Source organism: Taurulus bubalis, assembly GCF_910589615.1.
Source record: "Taurulus bubalis genome assembly, chromosome: 17".
Taxonomy (NCBI): domain Eukaryota; kingdom Metazoa; phylum Chordata; class Actinopteri; order Perciformes; family Cottidae; genus Taurulus; species Taurulus bubalis.
This window is the reverse complement of record NC_136605.1, coordinates 20,123,781-20,151,280: the sequence shown is the minus strand read 5'-3', so window position 1 is coordinate 20,151,280 and position 27,500 is coordinate 20,123,781. Positions and strand designations below refer to the sequence as shown.

The 27,500-nt window shown below is 47.1% G+C and overlaps 1 protein-coding gene across 1 annotated transcript in view; it reads left to right on the top strand.

The window, feature by feature from the left end:
- Positions 1 to 779: 779 nt before the first annotated feature.
- grin2aa (glutamate receptor, ionotropic, N-methyl D-aspartate 2A, a) overlaps positions 780 to 27,500 on the top strand; it is a gene marked incomplete at its 3' end in the record, with an annotated part of 135,412 nt that continues 108,691 nt past the window's right edge. The window contains exons 1-2 of the mRNA XM_079232606.1: positions 780 to 860; positions 9,532 to 10,035. Coding sequence (XP_079088732.1) covers positions 9,535 to 10,035 — 501 coding nt within the window. The 5' untranslated portion in view covers positions 780 to 860; positions 9,532 to 9,534. The remainder of the gene's footprint in view (positions 861 to 9,531; positions 10,036 to 27,500) is intronic.

Below are 27,500 nucleotides of genomic sequence, written 5' to 3'. Positions count from 1 at the left end.
AGAGAGAGAGAGAGAGAGAAAGAGAGAGAGAGCGGGAGCGCGACAGACCGACAGTCCGTCTATCTATCCAGCAGCTGCCTCTGCAGAAGCGCGCGGGCGCACACACAGACAAGACGCCAAATCGCACGCACGCGTGCACACACGGCGCACGCACACATACATACGCGTGCACGACGAGAGCGAGAGAGTGAGCGAGCGAGCGAGCGAGAGAGAGAGAGAGAGACGTAGAGCGGGTCCCACGGTCCGCAGGCTGCCGGAGCCTCCGCTGCTGAAGTCAACGCGCGTGTGCGTCTCTGCTCACCTGCCTCTCTCGCTCTCCTCGGCCGGGACAGGAATAACGGGATACCGGGAGCTCTGATCACACAGAGGCAGGTTGAGTCCCCCCACCCACCCACCCCACCGCCCCGCACCCCACCACCCCGCACACACACACCCCCACCGCCCCGACCCCCCGCACCGCCACCGCGCGCGGGGCCAGCACAGATTGCAGTGGAGGAGCATCCGCGGCGGGCGCACGCACCACGAAGATTGGATTACAGTGATTTTTATACATTTTTTTGGTGTCGCTCGCAGCTGCGCGCCCGTGAAGTGATAACAACGGGGGGATATCATTCAGTTTTTTTTTTTTTTTTTTTTGCTTCCTTTCTGGGTTGGACACACGCGTGGAAATAATTCTCATCCCGACACTCCGTGATTTTTGGTTCTTCTTCTTCCTCCTCCTCCGTCGCTCTCCTGCGGTTGCGCCGTGTCTGTGCGCGCGTCCCCCCCGGCAGAGGCTGCATGGTTTCTCGGAGGAGAGAGGGGACTGTTGCAATGTCATCTCACACCACTGTTTTGGAGCTCTGTGGAAGGGAGATGCTGTAAGTAGACTTTGTCGTGTCTGTTACCCCCACACACACACACCCCACATCATTTGGGTTATGATGATCATGCACCGTGTCTGTCTCACCCCCTAAAAAAAAACCCCTCTCTCTCTCTCTTGATCAGCGGCTATTTCACCCACAGGCGTCCCCTTATCCAAAAAGTGCGGCACCCCAAAAAAAACCACGGAGAGCACAGCTGTGCCTAAAACGATGCTATAGCCACGCAGTATGAGATGCACCCAACGAAATAATAACCCCACTCGACACTTATACGTCAAAGTGTCAAGTGTTATGATTTCCTCATGATTCATACACAGCGCTGGCGCAGTGAGGCTTCAGCAGCCGGCCAGAAATACGCGAAGGAGCACGACTCCATGCAGCCAATGGACCGACTGATATTCAAAGAAACGTGGCTCGTTAGTTGTGTGCGCGTGCAGCCAGCAGCACCCCTCCGTCAGAGCCCCCAAAAAAGACGACGAGTGCGCAGTGCGCGGCGCCTTTCTGGCGCCTGTGTCCAGAGGTTGGACACCACATTGCGCTGGTTGGCACAACTTCCCGCTCTCCTCCATCCATCCCATCCCGCAAGCAGGACGAACAGTGCAGCGTTTAGAACGAACGCACCGTCGATATTGATCTAAATCATAATGGTATTTTTTTTTTAGGGCAACATCTTGCGCATGCTCCTGTCATCCCCATCCCACCAAAACGTGATAGAAAGTGAACTCGGGCTTTGCCCTAAAAAAAGAAGGAAAAATCTTTCACTGTGTGAGCCGACAGTGGAGGAGGCAGAGCAACATGACGCCACTAGGGGTCGCCCTTGTATTGTGTAGGTCCCATTGAACATAATGGGGAGATCCAATTGGATTTACATCTCCTCTCCTCTCCTCTCCTCTCCTCTCCTCTCCTCTCCTCTCCATCTCCTCTCCATCTCCTCTCCTCTCCTCTCGCTTCGGTCACGTTGTTGAAGCCTTCTCTCCAGCTGCAGTCCATATCTTTATGACAGCAACATGCATCAACCCAATACTGCAGACAATAATCATACAGGGTTCATCCTGCTTCAAACTCCTGGCCAGAGTCTGCTTGTGTCCCTTTAATGAGAAGAACTCTGCATTCATACAACAGGGAGGGTGGAGAAAGAAAGCATGAAGATGAGAGGAAGAGTGAGCTCGTGTGTGAGAGAAGACATTAGTAACACAGCGCTGAAGTTTGACAGTCAGAGTCTTCGATAACGAAAAGAAAAAGGGAAAAGCGAAGGGTTAAAATGCACAGATCGCCCCTGCAGAGGCAGCGCCGCTTTGTTTCAAAGGCATCGGCTCCTGCTGAGTAAAGTCTGAGCTCTCACTCCGGCCTCCAGAGGCAGAAACACCGCAGGACGAGACGCTCGCTTCGTCCCACAAAGCCACGCCGACGGCCCTCGGTGACGGTTTACACACACACTGTGTTTGTATCGTAGTGATGATGATGATGAGCGTTTCTTCATCCTTTACTGTCCTCTAAAGCCGATAAAAGCAGAGTGGAATGCAGGAGGAGAGACGGAGTCCTGAAACGGGCCTCCTGCGTGCTAACGGAGTCAAACGGACTGATGCAATTAGCACTAAAAGAACTGAGGGGGGGGGGGGGGGGGGGGTAGGTGTGTATCGGGCATCAGGTGCAGCAGAGGGAGAAGACACACACACACACATGCACACACAGAGTGAGCAGCAATGCAGTTCACACCCATTATATAAGAGAATACTAGTGGTGTTACTTCTTTCTTTGTCAGTCTCTCTCTCTCTCTCTCTCTCTCTCACACACACACACACACACACACACACACACTGGGCTTGTAGGCAGCTAGAGAGGTATGTGTGCAGTGGGCAGACAACATGTTGAAGCCTGAGCGGTAGCAGACGATTACTTCCACTGGGCTTCTCATGGGTGCTCATGCACACGTCAGGGCACACGGAGCAGATGGCCGGGCCCTGGGAGAGAGAGAGGGCGAGAGAGAGAGAGAGAGAGAGAGAGAGAGAGAGAGAGAGAGAGAGAGAGATGATGGGGGAATTTTGGGGGAAAGTGGCTGCATGAGCTGAGAAAGGGAAGAGTTACTTCAGGGACACTCCAGCAAAGTTCGGAGAAGTCACGATTGTTGAGAAGCTGCAGAGGTTGAGATATCCTGACTTTTAGTTCCCAGAGTTGGTCAACGCTGAAACTGAACACTTTAGTTGCCTTCTGTTAACATGCAGCGTTTCTCAGTCCAAGTTGTGCAGAATCAGTGCTTTGACTTTTGGCAACAGTAATTGGAGCTCGATCCCATCGGCTTCAGAACTACACATCCCATCGGCCGACTCTGTGATGTCATCCCTCAGACTTTATGATGCAGATTTTCTGTTGACGTCAATAAACCAAAATAAGTTGCTAAAAAAATAAATAAGCAGCGCCAACGTGTTGACAGGGCTTTAAGAAGTAACTGAGTAATACGAAAAAGAGAGGAAGTGTTCTTTAATAAAGGTATATCTCACTTTATATTATTTTGTATCCATAAATGTATGTAAATGTATGCAAAGGCCTGTAGTCAGTTCCCTAACCTCAGCCGCACATTTGCAATCATACTCATTATTTTCCTTGCTGGCGGTTTTTCTTCACATGGCATAATCTCATTTTAGGATGAAAACCCTCAAACTAGAAATAGATGGAAGGATACAGGACCAGGGGAATGAATCTAACGCTGGGAAGCAGGGAGGAGAGAGGGAGGAGGATGGCAGGGAAGGGAAATGTCTCGGGACTGAAGAATAAATGAAGAAACAAAAATTGAGTTATTTTAGAATAAAGTTATTTTAGAATTAGTCTTGGTTTAACTTGGCGGACATGCAATGAGATAGTTGAGTGGAGGCAGGGAGAGAGAGGAGGAAGAGCCAACACCAGAGAGAGGAAGAACCAACACCAGAGAGAGGAGGAAGAGCCAACACCAGAGAGAGGAAGAACCAACACTAGAGAGAGGAGGAAGAACCAACACCAGAGAGAGGAAGAACCAACACTAGAGAGAGGAGGAAGAACCAACACCAGAGAGAGGAGGAAGAACCAACACCAGAGAGAGGAGGAAGAGCCAACACCAGAGAGAGGAGGAAGAACCAACACCAGAGAGAGGAAGAACCAACACCAGAGAGAGGAGGAAGAACCAACACCAGAGAGAGGAAGAACCAACACCAGAGAGAGGAAGAACCAACACCAGAGAGAGGAAGAACCAACACCAGAGAGAGGAAGAACCAACACCAGAGAGAGGAGGAAGAACCAACACTAGAGAGAGGAGGAAGAACCAACACCAGAGAGAGGAGGAAGAGCCAACACCAGAGAGAGGAAGAACCAACACCAGAGAGAGGAAGAACCAACACCAGAGAGAGGAGGAAGAACCAACACCAGAGAGAGGAAGAACCAACACCAGAGAGAGGAAGAACCAACACCAGAGAGAGGAAGAACCAACACCAGAGAGAGGAAGAACCAACACCAGAGAGAGGAAGAACCAACACCAGAGAGAGGAGGAAGAACCAACACCAGAGAGAGGAAGAACCAACACCATAGAGAGGAGGAAGAGCCAACACCAGAGAGAGGAAGAACCAACACTAGAGAGAGGAAGAACCAACACCAGAGAGAGGAAGAACCAACACCAGAGAGAGGAGGAAGAACCAACACCAGAGAGAGGAGGAAGAACCAACACGTCCCTGGTTCCCTGATCCCAGAACCAGCTGGTTAAAGTTTACGACACGACACGACATAGCTCTGGAAGTAGTTGACAAAATGGTTCCTCTGCTGAAGAGGAGAGATGAAGGACAGAGCTGAGAACGTGACTTTTTAAGGAGTCCTTCAGACACAATAGGAATCAATATGCTGCCATAGCAACCGCCACTGTTCTGGAAATGGCTTCCACAAGATTTAGAAGATTGTGGAATCCATTCATCATGCCCACTAATGTAATCGTACACCTTTACTGGACCCAAGTAGCGTATTGCTGCTTATTCTTGCAGCTAGATCTCTTTGCAGAAATGGAATATCATGTTCATAACTCAGTTTCAGGTGATTAAACATGAAAGAATCATGTTTCTGTTAGCTTGGAATGACTCCCCCGTGTCCACATTGGGAGCAGGTCCTTCCTCAGAGTCCGCCATGTTTCCCAGAACGGACCAACCGAGCGCTGGTGCTACCTGGTAGGGAAGAGGAGTGCATTTAAAACGCGTTTCTCTCAAAGGTTTTGACAATTCACTGCAGCGGGTGAGGAAGTGATTTGACGATCAGCACAGAAGGCTGAAAGCAGTGTGAGAGATGAAAGGGAGGATACTTGAAGAGATGAATGCATGGAGAGTAGATGGAGGAGGCAATGTGGGATGGAAAGAAAAGCAAACATACACTATTAAATGCAGCCTTCTGCAAACCGTAAAAAATATGCATGTACACACATGCGTCCTCTGGGCCGCGGCGTCGTAAAACATAAGCTTATCATCCTCGGTTTCAACCGGCCCGGCCGCGACTCCGTGAATAAATCATGTCCATAGAGTGTGTTAATCTAATTGTAATGCTATTTAGGAAGAAAGAAGGAAGAGCGAATGTGAGCGCGGCGGTGGATGCAATCATATTAATCATCATGTAAAGATAATGCGGCTGAATTATTGATGCACGTGAAAGCTAGTTGTGGTCGGACCAGAGACGGGGGCTTTTTGTGGCGGCGAGAGAGATTTCAGTGCTAGTGTGTGTGTGTGTGTGTGTGTGTGTGTGTGTGTGTGTGTGTGTGTTTCAGATTTTCTGAAAATTGATTTATAAAATAGAGAAAAACTATTTTGATTTGGTACGAATACGTAGATGCACTTGTGTGAAGAAGAACATGTATATGACTCTGTGTGTGTGTGTGTGTGTGTGTGTGTGTGTGTGTGTGTGTGTGTGTGTGTGTGTGTGTGTGTGTGGTAGCCAGTAGTATGGATGTGCCTGCCAAACATCATTTACTGTTGTGGTGCCAAGAAACGGGAGCCTTTGTGTGACGACAAACTGCCCCAATCCGATTTGGCTGTGGATGCTCTCTCTCTCTCTCTCTCTCTCTCTCTCTCTCTCTCTCTCTCTCTCTCTCTCTCTCTGTTTTTCCTCTTTCCTTTCATGTCTGCTCTCTCTCTATCTCTCTGTTTTGACTCTTTCTTGTTTATATCTCTCTCTCTCTCTCTCTTAAAGACACCTTCTTCTTCCCTTCACCTCCTCTGACAGTAGTTTGTCTCCTCTTCCTTCGTTCCTTCTCGCCTTAAACCCCTCCTCTTCTTCCTCTTCCTCTTCCCCCCACGATGCTGCAGAGTTGAGACAAGGAGAGATAATAAACACTCGTCTCATTGTTAGCCTTCTTCAAGACCATCTTGCCATCATGCAACATTTACGTTAGCTATGCGGTGAAAGATGCGTGTGCTTTCTCAGTGTTGAGGATGATACGTGTCCTGAACTGGCCTTGCAGCATTCTATCACCCTCCAGTTCATACATAATATTCATGACAACTAGCGGCACATATAGATGCTGTACTGTATGATGTGAATACAGAACATCTCTGCATACCGCTGCAGTGGGGAGGAGGTGTCCTGCAGCTCCTCTCTGCTTCACAACCTCCAGGAAGTGCTGATGAAAAGTATTTTAACGGTTTGATGCTTGATACTGGGATATTAATAGCGAAAAATGTAATATTCAAAATGATAATAGGGGCAGCCGCAGCAGGACGGGCTTGCATTAATGAAGACAGTCCTTCAACCAATAGGGGGCTTGAGTTTATTAACGCCTCTTTTTGGCGGGAGGCGAGCCTTTCACGGAAACACGTGTTTTTTTAATGCCGACCTTTTTTTTTTTTAGACAGAGACACGAGGAATCTATCAGGCGTCGGCGCTCCCTCTGCATCGATCATCCCCGGGTCCGCTCCGGCCGTGTTTATGCTCTGGCGGGCCGGGGGAGGAACAAGCGGTCCTCTGCGTTGTTTTTAAAAAACACGGGATGACACAGTGAGCCTCGCATGCATTATTCAGCTCACAAATCCATGCGGCCTTTTTCCCTGCTGGAGTCTCCATTGCATTACAGAATCAGGAGCTATGACAAATCTTAGCCCGCGGAAAATAATCTGAAGCCGTCGTCGAGGTTCACGAATAGACAATGAAGCTGCAGTTGTCCCTCTTTATTGAGGCAAAGATGGGTGGAACTTTACGAGAAACTCAAGTTGAAGGCGCGAAGCAGCACGAAAAACTATTTGGAATGATTTGCTGAACTTAAATGGTCCATTTTTTTAATAAATAAACTACAGTTACAGTATATATACTTAACAAAAGGTAACCGATGAATGCATTCTTTAAAGGTTCCCATCTCCTGCAGTATAGATCCACATCTGCATCGTCACACATATCCAATCGCAGTAATATACAATCATTGGATACATCACATATTATTGTCATAAGTGCACAAGTTCGTGGGAACATAGAAACAAAAAGCAACAAAAAAGACCTATTATGCATAACTTAAAAAGCAGAGATGTGTTGTGGCTCACACTAATTACTTGTTATGCCGCCCTTGGCCCAACTCTCCATTCTTTTCTTCTCTTTTTTTGAGGAATCTTGTTAAGAAAGAGACAAAAAGAAGAAGCCGGATTCAAAGCATCGTGTCCTTGGTTTCTAAATCTGCACGACTCACTCTATCTCATGAAACGGCATTGGGAAGTAGCATGTGGACGTCTCGCTGCTGCTGTGTTCGTAGCTTATGTTCATGATTGTGAACGCTTTGTGATCGAGGGTTCAGCTTCTCGTGGTTCAGTCTCTGCACCGACGCACCGCCGGTGAATCCATAAATCGTCAGCGGAGCGCATGGACACGTTACGTGGCCATATAATACACGGTCTTCTGATTTTTGCTCACGCTCTGCTGTGCCGCACACCTGCCCATATGTCTCTCACACACACACACACACATGGCGACGAACCGACAGTCGCTCGATGTTCCACCGCTCGCCGAGCATCGGACGTCCACAGAGGTCCAGCGGGTGTGTCGTCGTCTCTGTATATAGGGAAAGGGATGCAGGTGATGATGATGGTGATGATGATGTCACGGCGCTCCTCTGCTCTGATTGGTGCAGAGTAACACGGCTGCACTCTCCAACACACAAACAACTGAGGAACCCCCCCCCCCCAACCCTCTGCACCCCTGTCCCAGAGTGGCATCCCAATCTATTTATAGCGCCGCCTCGGCCTTTATGTAATTTGTCTCTTCCTTACCTCTCTGGTGCAAAATGAGTGAGTGTGTCTGACAGCTGGGACTCCGCTCCGTACGCTAACCGTTTATGTAAGAACCTAAAACATACCGGTGAAGAAATGCTCAAATCAGCATCAGGAGGAGGGGTATGCGACTTTATTAAACACAGTATTTTTCATTTTCACGATCAGAACTTCCGGTTGGCTGAGCAGAGAGATCTGCATGTCGATATCTTAGCACACAACTCCAATAGTTTGAGCTTTCACTGTGATGTACCTTTTAAATAATTAATTGTTTAAAATGAGAGTGAATCAGTGTGGCAGTGGCATCCACTGGTTTCATGCTTGTATATGTGTTTTTAACAGTTGTATTCAACCCACTTAAGCAGTGAGAAAATCATGTTTTTTTAATTCCTTGCAGGAAGCTTTCAATTTGACCACAGACATGATTTATACATGAACCTGACCACGAGTCTACCGCCATGCCAGCAAAGCTGTGAGGCTGAACTTTGCTTTGAGCTTCATGCTAACTTCTGCACGCTAACATGCTAACAGATAACGTGTTCACCAATTTAACTTAGTGTGTTGTCGAAGTACAGCTGAGGCTGATGGGAATAGTTTTGCAGGTATAAACTAGATTATTGGGCATATTCAAGTTGGACCTCGTGGTGCTGCAGGACGAAAAGTCAGGGGATCATAAAAATCATGAGGGTTCATCCTCTGAGCACCACGAATGATCTGCATGGAACTCCATTGCCGATCCATCCTTAAAGTCGTTCAGATATTAACTTCAGTACTTTGAGTTATAATGTCTTCCCCATACCGCGTGTGCTATAGCCTTCGACGATGACATAACACCCAAATGCCCCACCAATATGTCTCTAACACAATCATACATGCACATCGAATTATCGCCCTGCAAATTAATGAACAGCTAAATCAACCAAGGGACAGGAAGTGTAATGGAACTGAATGTATATGAATGTTCAGAACAGCTTGTCTATCCATAACTGTCACTCACAACCCCCACCCTTAATAAGTTGTGCGTCAATCTGAGTTAAAATATATTACACTTGTAATAACTGTCTGCCGCTTCCGAGCAGCACAGCTTGCACCTGAATCATCTGATCCCGGCGTCGTGACCATAAAGAATGGGCTACACTTGTTAGTCATTTTCTCTTTCTCTCACCCCTCCGCAACTTCCTCTCAAGGCCATCGCCCTTCCCGCGAGGTTTATGTGTTTAATAACGTTACCGATAAGAAGTGGAATGAAAAGAGAAAGATGCAACCTGAACGTGTGGGCTTTCAGAGCCGTGCATTAACAATTTATCTCCCCTGTCTTTTCCCTCTGCCATCATCTTTCCACACTTCTCTCTGCCACCTCCTCCTCTCCGTTTGATCTGTCCTCATCGACGCTGTTCTCCCTCATCCTTTTTCCCATGCAGGGGATGAAGTGGTTTGGCAGTATGTCCCTCAGCAGCAAACGGAGTAAGAGGAGGAGTAGATGGAGCGGCAGTTGCCCCGGCAGCAGCGGGAGCGACGGCGCGCTGCTATCCCTGGCCCTCCTGGTGGCGGTGACCCTCATCGCCGACCCCGCGGCGGCGCAGAAGCAGCGGTCCGGCGGCGCCTCGGACAAAGTGCCGGTCCTGAACATTGCGGTGATCCTGGGACACACGCGCTACATCTCGGACCGGGACATCCGGGCGCTGTGGAGCAAGGAGGACCCCATCGACGTCAACGTGGTCACGCTGGTGGTGAACGAGACCGACCCCAAGAGCATCATCACGCACATGTGCGACCTGATGTCCGGGACCAAGATCCACGGCGTGGTGTACGGGGATGGCACCGACCAGGAGGCCATCGCCCAGATTTTGGATTTTATTTCCTCGCAGACGCTCATACCCATCCTGGGCATCCACGGAGGGTCGTCCATGATCATGGCCGATAAGGTATGAAGGGTCGTGGGTGGGAGGATGACTGCTGGAGTGAATGGAGGATGAAGTTGTGCAAATGGGTGAATTAGAGCTTTGAAATGAATCAGTGATTGGCAGATTGCTTCGGTTTGGAGCGAATGTAAGTCTTAGCTGAACTGAGAAGATCAAGCACACACTCACCTGTCACCTTTTACATATTTGGCTGCCGGGGCTGTCGAGAGCCTGTAACAACCTTTTCAGACATCAGTGAAAGTTTCAGTGAAAAGAAAAGAAAGAAAAAGAAAATCGCAGACAGGAACCAGATGAACATTGGTGGAAAGAGATGTGAAAAGGCTGTAGGAGGATGAGGTGAGTATCCGCAGAAAGGTGTTGGAGGAAAGAGGAGAAGCAAAGCAGGTAGAGAACAGAAGGGAGGCGAGGACGTGTGAGGAAGGAGAGGCCGAGGAAATCTGGAAGGAAGTGGGTGTTTGTGAGTTTGGCTGACGGCGACTGCGTGGTACGCTGAGCCGTAATCTTGGAAGTCTCCATTCATGGTGAGGGATTCGTTCAGACAATGTGCAAGAGTCCCGATTGGCTGTCACCCTCCAATAGCCCTCAGCCTGCCAATCACTCCTGAACCCAGAATAGGACGAGACGAGCGGCACACGGTGCCGTGGATTCGCGAAGCGGTGCTTAGCGCCCGGGGGGATCCATCAGATCCACAATGAGGATATTCTTATCTGTATTATTTGCCCGGAAGATCAAAGACAGCTTACCAGACAGTGACTTAAAGATGCTACGTATAGCATTCTGGAACGTGCCCATTGTCAAAGTCTTGACAGACGTCTTGGTGTAATTGCTGTAAAGAAATGGAATCGGGGGTCTTATCCAATGGTATTCTTAGTGCTCGTCTTTTCTAACCGACTGGCACACTTTTGATGAATCCTCGCTTCGTCAACACCCCTGAAAGAGGATGAATTGTTTCCCTATAAACCGCCAGTGCGAGACAATCACACATCTTTAGCTCCAGTCTCGCTGAAAGACGAGCAAATCCGACCCTGTTGCCGCGGAACCTCTCGTCGACGATCGCGTGCGTATACCGTAAATATGCGATCGTCTTCGAGTCGTGGCGGCAAAACGCTGTTGACTCCGTGACGCTACACAACCTTTTCTTTAAGAGGAGGGATGTTGGGAGGAGAGCGAGGAAGAAGAGGAGGAGGAGGAGGAGGAGGAGGGAGGTGAGTGTTGAAATAGAGGGATAATCCCTCCGCTTGACCAGAGGCGAGGCGGAGTGGAGGGGAATTACAGAATGTCCTGATTGGCACCTGCCACACACACACACACACACACACACACACACACACACACACAAGCTTGCACACACTCACACTCACACACGCCTCATATGTCCCCTGTCAACGAGTGCCATTGAAACAGCGGCAATTCAGCTCCTTGACAGCAGAAGTGTTTCCTCTGCGAGAGCAGATGAGGAGAAAATAATCCACTTTGAAGTGCTCGACCCACCACTTTGTCTTCCCTTTTGTATTCTTTCTCACATCACCATATCTGTCTGTCTGCGCTAGCTTCAAATCCTCTCCACAATGTGGAAGGTTCCTTGTCCTCAATACATTGCTTTTTTCTGGACATTTTGGGGATGCAGTGTTTCCACTTGAGACCAGGAAATGTTGATACTGGTCACACTAGAGGATTACTTTGGATGGGTTACACCAAATAAAATAAAAAGAATATATAAAAAATAATCTCTTGAATTTTATAGAAAAACCATGGGTGGGGTTTGTTCAACATTCAAAAAGCTGAAAATATGAAACCAGCAGTTTTTAATGTGTTTGGAAATAATCACTGTCCCACAATGCATCTGAGTTGTTATTAGGCCCGCAAATGGTGATTGCCATTATCAAGCAAAAACTCAATTATGTTTTCAATTAAGCATTTGTACTATAACATGCTTAAAAAAACATTTCAATTTCTCAGAGACCAAATTGAGTTCTACAAATAGCTTTTCTCTTTCCGAACAACAGTCCACAATCCTAAATATGTTCAGCATATTTAAGTGGACGTCTGTTTAAAGAAAGCACTTGGCGTGGATACACCCGTCTCCCTAGAACACTAACGTTAAAAATGGTAACACCGTATATTTTACCCAATATAATGTACCTGATAAAAAATACTTCTCATCAAAATATATTGAAGTACTCTTCTTTTATTTTACCCTATAGAACCTCTCATAAAACGAAAAACAGGTATCATGGGGGGACCCTAAAAAAAGCCTCAAAATCGGGTGAAAAATGTGGGAATCGTCATTGAAACATAATAAAAAATATAAATAATGGAGCTATGCACTTGTTCTCTATGCACTTGTTCTCTGGTCCACACAGACCAGACATGTGAGTCTTGTCCAGTGAAGGGAAAGTCTCCCTTCAATGGTAAAACCCATCCGAAATGTTTTCACCCTCTATCACTAACGTCGGGTAAAAAACACCCGAATACGTGCTCCAAAACAGGGATCGGAGACACGCCCACCTTCAATAAGACACGCCCACCTTCAATAACGTCTGTGAGCAGCATGAAAAGACGTTAGTGTTCTAGGTTAAAGACGTTAGTGTTCTAGGGTTAAAGACGTTAGTGTTCTAGGTTAAAAACGTTAGTTTTCTAGGGTTAAAGACGTTAGTGTTCTAGGTTAAAAACGTTAGTTTTCTAGGGTTAAAGACGTTAGTGTTCTAGGGTTAAAGACGTTTGTGTTCTAGGTTAAAAACGTTAGTTTTCTAGGGTTAAAGACGTTAGTGTTCTAGGTTAAAGACGTTAGTGTTCTAGGGTTAAAGACGTTAGTGTTCTAGGGTTAAAGACATTGGTGTTCTAGGGTTAAAGACATTGGTGTTCTAGGGTTAAAGACATTGGTGTTCTAGGGTTAAAGACGTTAGTGTTCTAGGGTTGAAGACGTTAGTGTTCTAGGGTTAAAGACGTTAGTGTTCTAGGGTTAAAGACATTGGTGTTCTAGGGTTGAAGACGTTAGTGTTCTAGGGTTAAAGACGTTAGTGTTCTAGGGTTAAAGACATTGGTGTTCTAGGGTTGAAGACGTTAGTGTTCTAGGGTTAAAGACGTTAGTGGTCTAGGGTTGAAGACGTTGGTGTTCTATGGTTAAAGACGTTAGTGGTCTAGGGTTGAACACATTGGTGTTCTAGGGTTAAAGACGTTAGTGTTCTAGGGTTAAAGACGTTAGTGTTCTAGGGTTAAAGACGTTAGTGTTCTAGGTTAAAGACGTTAGTGTTCTAGGGTTAAAGATGTTAGTGTTCTAGGGTTAAAGACGTTAGTGTTCTAGGGTTAAAGACGTTAGTGTTCTAGGTTAAAGACGTTAGTGTTCTAGGGTTAAAGATGTTAGTGTTCTAGGGTTAAAGACGTTAGTGTTCTAGGTTAAAGACGTTAGTGTTCTAGGGTTAAAGACGTTAGTGTTCTAGGGTTAAAGACGTTAGTGTTCTAGGTTAAAGACGTTAGTGTTCTAGGGTTAAAGATGTTAGTGTTCTAGGGTTAAAGACGTTAGTGTTCTAGGGTTAAAGACGTTAGTGTTCTAGGGTTAAAGACGTTAGTGTTCTAGGGTTAAAGATGTTAGTGTTCTAGGGTTAAAGACGTTTGTGTTCTAGGTTAAAGACGTTAGTGTTCTAGGGTTAAAGACGTTAGTGTTCTAGGTTAAAGACGTTAGTGTTCTAGGTTAAAGACGTTTGTGTTCTAGGTTTAAGACGTTAGTGTTCTAGGGTTAAAGACGTTAGTGTTCTAGGTTAAAGACGTTAGTGTTCTAGGGTTAAATACGTTAGTGTTCTAGGTTAAAGACGTTAGTGTTCTAGGTTAAAGACGTTAGTGTTCTAGGTTAAAGACGTTTGTGTTCTAGGTTTAAGACGTTAGTGTTCTAGGGTTAAAGACGTTAGTGTTCTAGGTTAAAGACGTTAGTGTTCTAGGGTTAAAGACGTTAGTGTTCTAGGTTAAAGACGTTAGTGTTCTAGGGTTAAAGACATTGGTGTTCTAGGGTTAAATACGTTAGTGTTCTAGGTTAAAGACGTTAGTGTTATAGGGTTAAATACGTTAGTGTTCTAGGTTAAAGACGTTAGTGTTCTAGGGTTAAAGACATTGGTGTTCTAGGGTTAAAGACGTTTGTGTTCTAGGTTAAAAACGTTAGTTTTCTAGGGTTAAAGACGTTAGTGTTCTAGGTTAAAGACGTTAGTGTTCTAGGTTAAAGACGTTAGTGTTCTAGGTTTAAGACGTTAGTGTTCTAGGTTAAAGACGTTAGTGTTCTAGGGTTAAAGACATTGGTGTTCTAGGGTTAAAGACGTTAGTGTTTTAGGGTTAAACGCATCTCCAAGAGCTGCATTGTGTTTCCGTCCTAAACCCGGATGAAGATGCCTCCAGTGTGTCCTCTGCTCCATCCTCTCCCTGCGAGGCCCTCCACCCTCCCATGAAGTTTATATAACTCCTCGCCCTCCAGGCGGAGGTTTAGACGGTTACCCTGTGAAGTTTAAGCAGGGCGGCCTCTCCGCCGCCTTGTTCCCCGGCAGATTTTCGCTAATCCTCATGTGAAGTGCGAGGAGAAGAAGCTCGCCTCCGATGATTACGCCTTGTAAGACCCCTCCGTGTGTTTGTCTCTTCGCGATTACGCCTTCGTACACTCCGCGTGTGCAGAGACGTGCGTGAAATTCCCCCCGCGTATAAATATATATATATTTATATATGTGTGCTTTAATGCCTCTCCGTGCTCCGAGTGCTTCCTCTGCCCGTCACTTGGAGGCTAAATCTCTCGGTGCTGAGGACTTCCAGTCAAAGCTGTTTCCATGTCAACCTCAAGAGAATACTGTCTGTGAGCTTCCCCCACTTTACTTTTTTCTTAAAAAGACACTATTTACGTCTCGTCTCCGCTCTGTCTTTCCTTTCTTATCTTTTTTTTGTATTCTTCTTCTCTCCTTGCGTCGTCCCTCAGCTCGTCTCTGTATCCGGCTCTGTGTCTTTCATGCCCGTTAATTAGATAAATGTTGCAGTATCTCCGGTCTGCGTCGGCCCCTTCCATACGTCTCTCAGCCTTTTGTTGAATAATGCACCACTCGCCTGCATTGAAGAGAATACATTATTGATTAGAAGAGGAACATCTTCTGCTGCTGCATTCTCAGCAATCCAACCGCGAAGGCACCGAAACCCGGCAGCTCCTGGGTTGAAAAAGAACAAATCTTAATTTGTTTCTTTATTTTTTGGCTCATTGCTGACGTTCATTCTCTTGCGGTTTCGTCTCGTTTGCTCTCTCCGGTCTCTCTCTCTCTCTCTCTCTCCGCATTCAAGGCGTCCACGTTCCCGTTCGCCTCGCCGGTTGCAGCCCTGTGGATTGGCTCATGTAATTCTCACGCTAAATGGTTATCGACTCGCTCGGTGGTCAATAATGGCAACTGGATCCTGTTGGTCACGAACACCATCTGTGTGTCTTTGTTTGCGTCTGTCCTAACTCAGAGCTGCTGTTGATACGAACCCCTTGGTTAAGTCTTTATTTATTTATTTGTTCTCTTCCTTCTTTTAGAGCACACCTTGTTTGCTTGTTTAAGCTATTCAGTCACGGTCCGTGTGCACCAGTTGTGTTAACAGCAGCGATGGGAGATGTCCCCTCCCTGTTTTGGCTCTTTGAAGAAAAACAAACTTCTTTGCTTCTGAATAAAACAAAGTGTTGAAATAGGTGGAAAATGTTGTGACGCTCATTAATGTTCCTCGGCGTTCTCGGCTGCCTCTGCAGGAACGTCGCCCTTCCACATGCACACACACATACACACACACACGCACGCGCACACACACACAATCGTGTTGCCATTGACGTCCATTCATTTCCTGGAGATCTTTGCCTACATTAACTTTTACCTTTCACTTAAACCAAGTCTTCACCCTAAAACCTAATTATCTACAATATGGGGACGTGCAGTGTGCAGAGTGCAGAGTGTGTCAACAGATGTATGTCCCCACAACATGAGTAACACACACACACACACACACACACACACACACACAGATGCACACACAATAGTTCCACTTCAGAATTCATCCGTCGAGCGTCTTAAACAGCTGACACATCATTTACATGGATAGCCTAATTAACTATTTAGCAATTGAAACAAATGAATGAACCCTGTATTTGATGCTCAGCCGAGACTTTTCATGTGAATTGGAATTCAAAGTAAAAGCATCCCAGATTAAAGAAAAAAATTAGGTATTTTTTGTCACCTGTAAAACAGACATTGGACTCTAATCGGGAATATGTCACTTTTTGCTTTGGGCTGACGAGTCATGACTGCATTTTAATAAAACAAAAAAATACACTCAAAGATTCTTTAAATTACAAATGAAGTGGGTAAAAATGAAAGAAAGTCAAACAAAACATACAGGACTAATTGCGTTATGCAGCAATACATGAATTAAGGGTGACTAGCTAGGGGGTGCGGCTACTAGTGCGGCGCTACTAGTGCGATGCTACTACTGTGACGTACGCTACAAGTGCGGCGCTACAAGTGCGGCGCTACAAGTGCGGCGCTACTAGTGCGGCGCTACTAGTGCGATGCTACTAGTGCGATGCTACTAGTGTGACGTACGCTACTAGTCCAGCGCTACTAGTGCGGCGCTACTAGTGCAACGCTACTAGTGCAACGCGACTACTGCCAGGGCTCTCAAGTTTTTAAGACAGGTAAGAGTGACATCTCTCTCTCTCTCTCTCTCTCTCTCTCTCTCTCTCTCTCTCTCTCTCTCTCTCTCTCCCCACCCCCCCAGATACGTTTTCCTGATTGGCTATTCGTGTAGCCCATTTCTTTTTATTGATTGGCAGGGGATTCGGGGGAGACGTGCTTGATTCCTCCATGGTGAGGGCAGCGCGACCAGGTCATGTTTGCGCGCTGCGGCACATTAAATAGCCTAGAGTTTTTTTTCAGCGTGAGAAATACGATGTGTGGCGGGAGGGCGTGACTTAAGTCCGAAATGCGTGACAGTCACGCTCAATGCGTGACACTTGAGAGTCCTGTACTGCGGCGCTTCTACTGTGACGCACGCTACTAGTGCGGCGCTACTAGTGCGGCGCTACTAGTGCGGCGCTACTAGTGCGACGCTACTAGTCCGGCGCAACTAGTACGGTGCTACTAGTGTGGCGCTACTAGTGCGGCGCTACTAGTGCGGTGCGCTACTAGTCCGGCGCTACTAGTGCGACGCTACTACTGCGGCGCAACTAGTGCGGTGCTACTAGTGTGGCGCTACTAGTGCGACGCTACTACTGCGACGCTACTACTGCGGCGCAACTAGTACGGTGCTACTAGTGCGGCGCTACTAGTGCGGTGCGCTACTAGTCCGGCGCTACTAGTGCGACGCTACTACTGCGGCGCAACTAGTGCGGTGCTACTAGTGTGGCGCTACTAGTGCGGTGCGCTACTAGTCCGGTGCTACTAGTGCGACGCTACTACTGCGGCGCAACTAGTGCGGTGCTACTAGTGTGGCGCTACTAGTGCGGCGCTATTAGTGCAACGCTACTAGTGTGATGCTACTAGTGCGGCGCTACTAGTGCGGTGCGCTACTAGTCCGGCGCTACTAGTGCGACGCTACTACTGCGGCGCAACTAGTGCGGTGCTACTAGTGTGGCGCTACTAGTGCGACGCTACTACTGCGACGCTACTACTGCGGCGCAACTAGTACGGTGCTACTAGTGCGGCGCTACTAGTGCGGTGCGCTACTAGTCCGGCGCTACTAGTGCGACGCTACTACTGCGGCGCAACTAGTGCGGTGCTACTAGTGTGGCGCTACTAGTGCGGTGCGCTACTAGTCCGGTGCTACTAGTGCGACGCTACTACTGCGGCGCAACTAGTGCGGTGCTACTAGTGTGGCGCTACTAGTGCGGCGCTATTAGTGCAACGCTACTAGTGTGATGCTACTACTGTGACGCACGCTACTAGTGCGGCGCTACTAGTCCGGCGCTACTAGTACGATGCTACTAGTGCGACGCTACTAGTGCGACACTACTAGTGCGACGCTACTACTGCGGCGCTACTACTGCGGCGCTACTAGTGCGATGCTACTAGTGCGATGCTACTAGTGCAACGCTACTAGTGCGACGCTACTACTGCGACGCTACTACTGCGGCGCTACTACTGTGACGCTATTACTGTGATGCACGCTACTAGTGCGGCGCTACTAGTGCGATGCTACTAGTGCAACGCTACTAGTGCGACGCTACTACTGCGGCGCTACTACTGTGACGCTACTAGTGCGACGCTACTAGTGCGATGCTACTAGTGCGATGCTACGTCATAACAAAAGACCTCACCTGACCACACCCAGTGATCACGACTTACACCTTTCAACCCACAAGGGTCGTGATGCAGTAATGCTTTTCCTGATACTCTTTTTTTACTGGTTCGAGCTTAGTTTCATCAATAGACCCCCCAGGATGAACAGGGGTACCTGATCATGCAAATCGATAAACCAGTGCTCCTTGTATGTGTTCTCATTTATGTGTGTGTGTGTGTGTGTGTGTGTGTGTGTGTGTGTGTGTGTGTGTGTGTGTGTGTGTGTGCGTTCCATGGCGGCTGTCATGGCGACAGGTGGCTGAAAATAGTTAACCACACACACCCGACTTAACTGCCGGCTTTAATGTAGTAGATGCAAACGTGTGTGTGTGTGTGTGTGTGTGTGTGTGTGTGTGTGTGTGTGTGTGTGTGTGTGTGTGTGTGTGCATGTGTTTGGTGGTATTGTGATCAAAGGACATTATTCATCCATCCCTGTTGTCTTCCCTCAGGCGGTGTATTCTCTCTCTCACACACACACACACACACACACACACACACACACACACACACACACACACACTGACGCTTGTTGCTTCCTGCTTGTGTCAAATAGCAAAACGGAGCGCAGAGGTGGAGGGAGGGAGAGAAAGAGGACAGAAACAACATTTTCATGACATCACTCATGAGTTCATCCAATTACCGCGCGGAGACGTTTGTTTTTGTTTGGCTTAAATCACTCTGTCATTTAACTCGGAGCGTCCTCGGCCGCGCCGAACCGCAGGGCCCGCCACACCGACACACCGACACACACACACACATATTGTGCTTGTGGGCACACAAATGTGTGAGTGCCTCAGCCCTGCATGGGTGTGTGTGTGTGTGTGTATGCGCTTTAATCAATAACTTGCCAACAAAAGCAATTTGTGTGTCTATTCATGGCTGTGTGTGTGTGTGTGTCTGTGAGTGTGTGAGTGTGTGTCTCCAGGCTGCAGTAATGACATCACTGGACTGTTGTCAGGTATCTCGGTAAGTCGGTCGTCAGTGAGATTCCCATGGTAACACTTTACCTCGTCGCTCTCCTGGTTTTGTATTCCTGGTGTGTGTAGCATGTGTGCGAGTGCCTTAACGTGTGTGTGTATGTGTGTGTACTGTAAATATGAAACAATGTGTGTGTGTGTGTGTGCATTATTCCAATAGCTATGCAGCCGTCTTGCAGATGAGAAATGGCCTCTCACATCTCAAAGGGAATCAATTTGAATGAATATGTGGGTTCTAGAGGAAATGGAGCTGTTAGCTCTTTGCCTGATGGCTTCTGTTCCAAAGTATAGAAAGTTTGCATTTGTGCTGTTGAGCTTCACCCCTCCTTTCCCCCTCGTCTCTCTTCCTTCTTCAACTCTGTTTTCCTTCTTTTTCATTTCTTTTGTCCTGTTCTCCTCCTATCTCTCGCTTTCTTTCTCGTCCTTCTCTTTCTCTTTCTTTCCCCCGAGTGCCTCGGCTTCAGCCGCAGTGTGTTCAGAGATTGCAGCAACACACACACACACACACACACACAAATGCTTGCAAAGTTCCACACGGATGCCTGCAAACGGAGGGAGTGCATTTTAACGGTGGCAGCTGCAGCAGGTGGACGAGTCGGGTCGCGAGCTGTAAAAGCCTCATCTGTAATAAAACAGTTGCCCCGGCACTGTTAAAATGAAAGTTACGACCCACATTACCCAGAGCACCTTCCCCACTCTTAAATTAATTGACAAGGGCTGGGGATGGAGGGGTTAACTGCATTACGTGCACGCTAAACTGGAATCCAAATAGATTTTGATGTTGTATTGGTTGTGTAATCATTTACGTTGAGACTTTAATCTCCTTAAATGCACTTCATCTCCATTCCAACCTTCTTGCTGCTACTTAGCCCTCTTTTCTTGTTGTTGTATCTTCTTCCTCTTTTGAGGCGAAGCTGCCCGAGCCGTGTGGCGATGCTCCTGCACGCTTTTGACCCTCGGCGGCGGTGATGATGCGCAGCATCAGCATCACGTTGACACTATTTGTTTGCAGTCAGGACTGTACAAGTGTTTTTGTGTGTGTGTAGCAGATAGAGCGCATTGTCACTTTACAAGGATAAACAAACAACAGCCCGGCTAACATCGGGCTAATCCTCTTGTCTGTTTGTCTTGTGTGCGTTTGGGTTTTTGTGTACGAGTGACTCTCAGACTAATGTGTGAGTGTGTCCGTCCGTCCGTCCGTCTTTTTTTTGTCCTTTTCTTGTTGATTAACCCGAGTGTCTCAGGAGTAAATTGAATTTCTGATCTGCTTGACTCGAGTCTCGTCAGCCGCCATAAGCCGACAGAAATACCCTACAATAAATATAACGTAAGCTCGGCGGCCGAGAGACTGAAGAGGCACGCGGAGAATAACGCAGCTATCACAGCTTTGGAGGAGAGAGTTTTGTCATCTCAGCTTTAAGCCTGACTAATATACAGATAACACATGCATGCAGTTGCCGGCTGAGAAAAGTCTTTTCATTCCTCATCGTCGTGTCACGAGGCAATTGCATCAACGTGAGTGTGCGATGTAAAAAAGAAAGTGAAAAGCCTTCAGTGAAACATCTCCTCATTTTGCGAACGTCGGAGTCGTTTGATTAAATTGTCTACACTCGTTCTTTAAGCTGCAGAACCTCATTGATCTTAATTCTCGCCCCACATTCTGCAAACGGCTTCATTATGAGCGACAGCTACTTATTAAGCAGAAGCATCTTTCAGGAGGACTTGTCAATCACAGCTACGGTGGAGGGAGAGTGAGAGGTTTTGGGGTTTTTCAGACTTTGTTATTATAACCACCTTTACTGTTGCCTGAAGTACACACGGATACATATCAAGCAACGTTGCCCTCAGGGGGTTTGTCTGTGTGTGTCACAGGAAACGCATCAGAGACCTGCAGCTGCAGCCACCTTGAGTGTAAGCTGTGTAATGACTCCATAGGCCGGTCCACGACAAGTCCTGGAGGGTAAAGTAAAGAAAAGAAACAAAGGACAACAGAAAAAAAACACTTTTTAAAGCTTTTAAAGAGGATACAAGCGGGTCTCATCCAGCATCTGTAGCAATGCTTATGAAAAATAATCTGCCGTAATAGATATTACACTAAATCGACCTGACTACGTCTTGGTTTCCTGTGGAGATGGAAGTTTATTTTGAAAAGGCTTTTGGAGGGAAAGCGCATGGAAAAATGAGGTGTATCTACTTGCAGGACATCATACGAACCGTTGTATTAGGATCTGGTGATCAAGTACAATGCCCTGCAATTTTATTAAATATGAGCGTATTCACAGCTGTGAAAAAAAACATGTCTTGTGGTCCCTATCCTTATTCAAAAGTAAAATAATGGACCCTCTTGTCCATCCATGCTTATTGCAATTTCCTTTTTTCTTTAATTGGTTTGGACTATCATTGAAATCTACACATTAAATGGAAAATATTGTAAAAAGGAGGTGCGACCTAGAATGGAAGGCAGAAAGAACATCCCAAAATGGCTGCTCGTGCAGCTCTACTCTGCAGCTCTACTCTGCAGCTCTACTCTGCAGCTCTACTCTGCAGCTCTACTCTGCAGCTCCATTCACACAAACAATGAAAGGTCCTTGAAGTCAAAAGAGACCAATGACGAGTCAGCGAGAGTTTAAACTTTAAAGGCAGAAAGTGTTTATTAAAATGCATCTATTTCCCCCGTTATGACGACAAGAATCTCGGCAGGTTAGAATGAGATTACATTTTTTTTTAAAGTTATATAATCCTCACGATAGTTTCCCAACTTCAGAGCAACGTAAATTTAAAATGGCAGCCATGGAAATGAGGTCAGCTCGACTGTTTTGAGGTTCAGACCTCAACACCAGCCATAAAGAGGGAAACCTGGGAGCTTTTTAATAAAGGTGCTCAGTTATTAACGACGTGTTATGAGGGCAGCGAGGCTCGGAGTGTGTAACAGACACACACCTTCATCTCTGTGCTCACACTCCAGCCGTGGCTCCTCCTCATGGTGCAGTGTCTGTCTTTGTCTTGTGATTATCGGTGCGGTCTGTTCTGCAGGCTTGTTTCTGCAGTTATTTAGAAGGAAAAAAAGAGTCTTCTCTTTGAGCTGCTTTGGGATTTGAATAAAAAAATCCACCGTGCTGGGAGGTCAGACAACAGTCACTTGCTTTAAGTTTGATCTAATTAAAAAAAATGGACTTCCCACTCCTCAAACTTCATCCCGGGAAAAAGCGAGTGGGAGGATGGGAGGAGAGAGAGACGGGAGACAGACCGGACAGGGGACATTTCATGAGTCTTCTTAAGAGATTTTCTTTAAATAGGTCATTGAAAATAATGAAAACTATTTAAACATTGCGTATAAGAGAAGTTCTGGCTCTGTTTGTGTTTAACTTTATCAAATCAGGTCTTCCTGCATCGCTGTTTATTCTCTCCATCTGCATCATCATCATCATCATCATCATCATCATCATCATCATCATCATCATCATCGCCTCCTCTAATCTCATCTCTTTGTTCAGGGTTTTTAAGATCGTAGTGAGAGATCTCTCAGAATAGCCTATCTATTGCTGCCATGTCGAAGGGAGCTGGCCACACACACACACACACACACACACACACACGCACACACACGCACACACACGCACACACACACTTAACAAAGCCATGTCTTTTTGCCTTTCTTTAGGTTTCAGGGACAAAGTGTTTGATTCTCTCTTCTTTAATGGCACCACTCTTTCTATATCGTTCCCTCGTTCCTGTCCCTTCTACTCCGTCTATTCCCCCCCCACACACACACACACACACAGCCATGCATAAATGCTGTTGCCACATTACTCCGCCTGGGTAGTGAAGGAGCACAATCACGTTAGAGCAGGGCTGGCTTGCTCCTCTCGCCTGCTCTCGGCGTCCCGTGTGCCGAGGCTTTTCGAGGCCTCTTTCCCCGGCAGTGTGTTGGTCGTAGCGTGTAGCCTGTAGCCCGGCGCTGCAACCATGTTGGGAGGCAGCGAGCTGTGCTAAGAGACAGGGAACGCAGAGATGCAGGCAGTGAGAGGGACATGAATTAAACATCCCTCTCCAACGAGCCTCTTCCTTGTTTCACTCGTCTCTCCGTTATGAAGGAAAGCCCCGTGGAGCATGAAGTCAACCTTAATTGTTCTGAAGTAGCGAGCTAGATGTGGGAAAGGATGGATGGATGGATGGGTGGGTGGGAAGAAGGGACAAGTAGGAATGTTCCTGTGTGACAAGCAGCGAACAAGCTGGGAGCACTGAGGGGAAGGGAAATGGCATTATTCATGTTTTATTGGCACACTCAGTTTATTTGTCTCCCTCCCTCCCTCCTCTCCCTGTTTGCGTAACGGACAGCGAGCACTTTGCTCTTAAAACTTCATGCTTTATAAAAAATAAAAAATAAAAAAAAGGCTGCTGCACCACATCCATTAGCGTGGAAGACAACTTAAGAGGTCTCCCGGAGCCGGAGGAGACGCGTCCTCGTGTCTGACGGACTGCTGGAAGCGACACGTGCTTCCCGTCCGCTAACTTTGAACCCTCCTGGGGCTGAGAAGAAAGAATACAAATATGAAAAGCCTCGGATCGTGCTTGCATCCTCATGTTTGAGAGATCTACTTTGGCATTGCATGTGTTAAGGTATGAAGCGTGTACTGGATGTGGGTGAAAACATGGCGCACGCGATTTGTCGGCATTGAAGACTCTCGACTCTCTACAACTTTTAATGAAGGCTTCAACGGCTCCCCGGCGTGTCCCTCTACATTTTTGTCTTTTAAACGCTGCAGTGAAGGAGTTTTCAGAAGGGAACTATTTTTAGTTTTTTTTTTCAGGTCATTTGCAGCTCGTGTCGGGCGCTCTGGGCTCCAAGTCCTTAATGCGGAGTCCTTAAAGTGTCGCGTCACATCACGGGGCTGACGTAGCGCGGAGAAGCACCCTGCGCTCTCTAGATTGCCGTGTTTTTTTTGGGGGGGGGGGAATTCGGCTGACTTCAAAAGATATGGGGACAACGGAAGAGTGACTCAACAGCTCCTTGAAGAAGCAATGGAGGGGGAGAGATATGGAAGGAGCACACACACGAGGGAGTTAAAGATAGAATAAGAAGTAGGGAGACGACCGGAGAGAGGCTCTTAACGAGGCCGTCTTTAATTAAGTCGATAGCGCGGTTATTAACGATAAGGTTTTTGCTGAGAAAAGTCAGTGCACATCCTATTAACCCTCCTCCTCCCGCTGCGTACTCTGATTACTGGATTCAACCTCTGATGCCAACAACGCGTGACCCTCGCATCCGTCCTGCTGGGCCTCAAGGTGACGAGGGCCACGGCTTTAGAAACATGCCAGTAAATAATAAGATTAATACGTTGTGGCTTGTGTTCGCCCTGGTGAATTGAAACCCCCAAAAAAGTATTCCACTTTTGTGTTTTTTGTTTAAAATTTGTGTTTAGTTCATCTCTACATTGCTACTGAAAGCCTCTTTGAGATCCAGAGACCAACTATCAGACGTATACACTTGCTGAAGAAAGTATAATGCAGTATTATTTTATCATCATCACCTAAAGTTTGGCTACATTTGTACTCATCCTGCAACATTAGCTTTGCAATTTTATACAATATTGTAGACGCACAGTTCATTATTTCATCACCTGTTCCTCCATGTTCTAGTTGGGCGTTCCACTTCCCTCCAGCCTCAGCATCACCCTCCTTATTCTTCCTCTTCCTCCTCGTCCCTTTCTCTTTTCCTCCCCCTTTCTGTCCATCTCCTCCAGCCTTTAGTGCTTTTATAGTCTGTTTTGGGAGGACGGCTATACAGGGAGGGTTTAAAAATAGCAGAGGAAGGGAACATGGGGGGGAAGGGAAGACGAATGGAGGGGCGGGTGGAAAGGGGAGGGGCAACGTTGACAAATGGGTCTGCGGAGTTAGCCGGGGCTCCGGGGAGCACCGGCAGTTAGGTCAGCGCTCCCCACGGGGGACAGGAGGGAAATGGGGCTTTTACCTGCCGTAACACCTGAGCACGAGAGACAGGGAGCGAAACAGAGAGAGAATGGGTGAGTCTAAAGACCTGTGGTCACGTTGTGTCTGGAGGCACAGCAGCCAGCAGCAGCGTGACCTTTGGGAGTGTGGTTTACCTCGGCACATGAAAGAAGCTCCACTCAAAATGCACCCGTTCTGACCACTGTGTGGTTCACAACTTCCAGCCAGCGCCGTGCAATGTGAAGACGATTTAGCACAAAAAAACCTTTTTTAAGCGTTCTCGTACCGCCGATCATAGTGGGCTTCCAATAAACATTATTAAAAGTCACACTCAAGTAACACAAGAAGGACATTTCAAAGCACCTGCAGTTCAAGCAGTTTATAGTGACTGTCCTCTACATTTATGTCCAAATGATACTCAACTGATACGTGGAAAAGAAAACCCCAATTGCCAATTATTTCATTTCCCTTTACATCGCTGCATATAAAGACACATGCATTCCCTTAACATGCACTTTTTTCTTTTATAAACACAACTCCTCCTCGTCATGAACTTCCACCCAAGCGCGTCTCCAGGTAACCCAGCACTTTGTGATGTGCTTGGTGAGCCGTCCTTGAGAGAAGCGGTGCTTTGTTCTCCTCTCTGCAGCAAACCCACGCTGCGGCCCCGGCTTCCTGCGCCTCGATACCGAAGCTGCCCGCATGAATAGAGAGCCGAGGTTTGTTATTAAGGCGTTAGAATGAATCAAAAATCACTTCATTTCGATAACTCGTTTGGAATCGGTTCACGGGGAGTCACGACGAGCCGGGCTTTTCACGCGTTCGTGCTCGAGCCTTTTCTGGTACGTCCGAGTGCGTTTGAGACGTTACTTTAGTCCGAGGAGGCAAGGAGGACGAGGCATTGTTAGTGCACACACACACAGACACACACACACACACACAAACACACACACTCCCTCGTTTAACAGTTTCTCTGCAGTATACCGTCTGCAAACACACACACACACACACATGATGATGGCTTTGCGGTGCTTAGCGAGGCCAGTTGAAGCTATTCGTTTAGCATTCTACTCAACGTGTGTGTGTGTGTGTGTGTGTGTGTGTGTGTGTGTGTGTGTGTGTGTCTGTGTTTAGCAGTGTCCTAGAGCCCAGCAGTAAAAGAAGCTACTTTATTGGATACGGTGGTCCATTCATCTGTGTGCTTGACCTCACGACCCTCCAATAATCAACACACCTTTACTGGTCCAGAACACTAAAGTAGACAAGAGAGATCACTGAGGTATTGAAACATTTTTAAACTGATAGACATTGAAATGAAACAATCACAGTCAGAAATAAAGCACCGTAAAAAAATAAGCATACATCATAACTGGCACATATTGGTGTTTTGGTATGATTATGGTCTGGTAAGGTTTAGATAATGTAAAGAGGTGGCATGCAAACTCTCAAGTCACATGCTTTTTGGAGCTGTTCCATTCAGACCCTTAATAAGTTAATAAATCATCCGTGCAAGCAGCGTATTACGTAGCTTATTTGTGTTTATTTTTAGGTGGACACCTCTAGTGGTCGTAATAATTATGGCAGGAGGAAAGAAGGGGGCCGGGGGACTCAACATATAGAGTGACAATTTCCTTTCACTGGTCTTTCACAGAGGAGACCGCTGTCCGTGTCCTGCGTGAAACAAGAAGTCAGCTGTAACGTGTTCAGTTACCTCCCAGAGGTTCCCCCCGGCACAAATGACCCGAGCAGACCTTAATATCGTTCGGCAACGTCTTTATTTGGAACGGCACTGTCCGGCTACGCCGCTCTGGCAGACTGCGTCTCCAGCTCCTCTCCCTGTCCATCCTATGGCTTATATAGGGAAGACACACAAAACACGCAATCCGATCCAGCTGAGGCCAATCAGGCCTCATCCCCAGCACCTGTTCCCTGAGCCGCTCCTCCCCTCCCCCTCTGCAGCTGAGCCTAACCACGCCCCCAGCCACCACATCAGCATTGACTTATTTTACGGCAGCTAACTTCTGTATCGTATGTGACGTACGAAACTTACATCACTTAAGGTACATTAAACACATACTTATTTTAACCCAAATCACGATCTTCTACTAAACCAAACCAAGTAGTGCAAGTCCTCTCAAAGACGTGTTGTGCGTTTGCTACTGCACAATAAGCATATACTGTAACTATATGTGCGGTAGAGTCTGGATTTGTTACTGGA